We start from the raw sequence: 2,920 nt of genomic DNA, 5'->3' as shown, positions 1-2,920 counted from the left end.
AGATTTATGATTTTTGTCGAGCGAAAAGTTTTTTCGTGCGAAAAGTTCACAAGGCCTTATGATTTTTTTCGAGCGAAAAATTTACAAGGCTATATATAACCTTACGATTTTTTTTTTTGAGCGAAAAGTTCACATTGTTAATAATAGCCTGGTGATTTTTGGAGCAAAAAGTTCACAAGGGTAAGTTTGTGACTTTTTTTAGAGCGAAAAGTTCACAAGGCATTATGATTTTTTTTTGAGAAAAAAGTTTAAAGGCCTGGTGTTTTTTTTTCAAGCGAAGAGTTCACAAGGCCTTATGATTTTTTTAGAGCGAAAAGTTCACAAGGCCTTGTGATGTTTTTCAAGCCAAAAGTTCACAAGGCCTTATGATTTTTTTAAAGCGAAAGGTTCACAAGGCTATAGCTTATGATTGTTTTAGAGCAAAAAGTTTACAAGGCCTGGTGATTTTTTTTAGAGCGAAAAGTTCACAAGTGAAAAGTTCACAAGGCTATATATAGCCTTATTATTTTTTTCAAGCGAAAAGTTCACAAGGCCTTATGATTTTTTCGAGCAAAAAGTGAACAAGGCTACAATCGTTCACAATCCTTGAGGATTTTTTCAAGCAAAAAGGTTCACAAGGCTATATATATAGCCTTATGATTTTTTTTCGAGCGAAAAGTTCACAAGGCTATATATAGCCTTATGATTTTTTTCAAGCGAAAAGTTCACAAGGCCTTATGATTTAACAAGGTTAAAGTTAACAAGGTTAATAATAGCCCAGTGATTTCGTTTGGAGCCAAAGGTTCACAAGCGAAAAGTTTTGGATTTTTTGGAGCAAAAAGTTCACAAGGGTAAGGTTACAAGGCTTTGACCTTGTGATTTTTAAAGAGCGAAAAGTTCATAAGGCCTTATGATTTTTTTTTTTGCATAAAGTTTAAAGGCTATATATAGCCTTATGATATTTTTCGAGCAAAAAATTCACAAGGCCTTATGATTTTTTTCGAGCAAAAAGTTAACAAAGCTATAGCCGTTGGACTGGTCGACACGAGAGCTAAGAATTATACCACAACGACGAAGACTGGTGGGCAACGGACTGCCGCATGGCCAGGCCGCAGGATGCTGCCCAGCCACCGGTCACGCCCGACTGGTTTATTGCGTAACAATAATAGACAAATAACAACAATCACAACATGCTTCCACGTTATGTTTTTTTTACTTATTTTTTTTAGTTGGCCGAATTATAGTAATTTAGCCTTCGAGAAAGACTCTGCTTTTATTTGCAAGGCTATATATAAATAGCCTTGCTATTTTATTTTTGAGCAAAAAGATTACAAGGCCTTATGATTTTTTTAGAGCGAAAAATTTACAAGGCTATAGCCTCGTGCGTTTTTTCGTGCGAAAAGTTCACAAGGCTAAGTTATCAAGATAAAACAACAGGACTTTACCCCTTGTCGTTTTTTTTAATGTTGGGCTAAAATTTGATAAAACAACTAGACTTATGACCCCTTGTGATTTGTTTTCCTTCAATTTTTAGCCCAAAATTTATAAATATGTTTGAGATTTTGTACATTTTTGCCCTCAATAAACATAGACTTACACTGGAAAAGAATCTGCCATGGGGGAACCCTTTGTAAATTTCTGAGAATTTAATAATACAACCTGAAAATTCAGTGTTACTTTTCGACAAGTGTTTTCCTTTAATCAAATATTGTCAAATTGTGACCTCTATTGAGTCCTACTTCTTTGCCTTACTACGGAAGAAAAACAAAGCTTGTGCTATAGAGTCCGCACTAACTACCTTAGCTCCGATCCCTCCACGGTAGACTGGGCCCCTGTCTTTATCCGCAAGAATAAAGACAGGTCGCTGCCGCTAGATCCAGTGATTCCCATTGGATACAATTCACATGCAGTGACATAATGTCCAAATAGTCACTGCTCTCAAGTCTGCAATGTAATTTGACTGCGTATCTATATGTGAAACGACAGAGGTCAGAGGTCAACTACACGCCGGTTTTTGGCCGCTCTCTGGTGTTATTCACGAGCCTTGAAGAATGACGTCAGACGATCAGGCTACCTCCATGGCAGAAATCTTCTCCAGTTCTTTGCGGTTCTTGGTTCGATTCCCCAGCCTGCTGCCTTGATCCTTAGATTTCTTGGCTTCTAACGAAGTACTTGCAGACAAACCCTGTCTCATGTTTCACTTTGCAGAACTACTAGGAGGAGCGCACTCCTGCGGCTGTTTTGACGTGTTAAGCGTGTCGTCGCAAGTTTCTGTGGACGCAAACTTGCTCTTCTTCTTTGGAGTTTGTCTCATCGATGGCATCATCCAGTTGTACTGCTGTGGAGGAGCAAACTCTTGAGGGCGCTCTTCATTTACTTGCTTCTTCACCCTGTCCCATTGCGACTCTTCTGTTTATAAATAAGAATTGTAAACAAATTGTTAGTTTTAAATGACAGCTACCTGATTATAAAAGTTTAACAAAGTCTTCAATATATTCAGTTGACATAAGGGGTGCGTTTTGGCGATTGCAACTGATACCTGATTTGTGTTGCGAGTACTTATGAAGCCATTTTGCTGAAAACAAAAACATGTGCGCACACACGGTGCCAGATTGAACTGAGAAGTCTCCCGATCAATCTACTCCACGGAAGTAGAATTAAGCAAGACAGTTCTCTAAGAACAAACTCTAACCGGCAAGCAGATACACACATGGTGTTACCGCAAACCTATATATACTAGTAATTTGTAGCCATTTTAAAGACACTGTACACTATTGATAACTGTCAAAGACTAGTCTTCACAGTTGGTGTATCTCAACATTATAATGCATAACATAACAAACCTGTGAAAATTTCAGCTCAATCTATCGTCAAAGTTGCGAGATATTAATGAGAGAAAAACACACCCTTGTCGCCCATGGTCCACCAAGTTGTGTGCTTT

The 2,920-nt window shown here is 38.0% G+C and overlaps 1 protein-coding gene across 1 annotated transcript in view; it reads right to left on the bottom strand.

Annotated features, from left to right (window-relative positions):
- Nucleotides 1–2,176: 2,176 nt before the first annotated feature.
- The window catches only part of LOC117303099 (reelin-like), a 13,469-nt gene continuing 12,725 nt past the window's right edge, over nt 2,177–2,920 (bottom strand). The window contains exon 9 of the mRNA XM_033787191.1: nt 2,177–2,388. Coding sequence (XP_033643082.1) covers nt 2,177–2,388 — 212 coding nt within the window. The remainder of the gene's footprint in view (nt 2,389–2,920) is intronic.

The sequence above is a fragment of the Asterias rubens genome, chromosome 2 (assembly GCF_902459465.1).
Source record: "Asterias rubens chromosome 2, eAstRub1.3, whole genome shotgun sequence".
NCBI classification, from domain to species: domain Eukaryota; kingdom Metazoa; phylum Echinodermata; class Asteroidea; order Forcipulatida; family Asteriidae; genus Asterias; species Asterias rubens.
The sequence above is the reverse complement of the archived record's forward strand: the minus strand, read 5'-3'. Positions and strand labels throughout refer to the sequence as shown.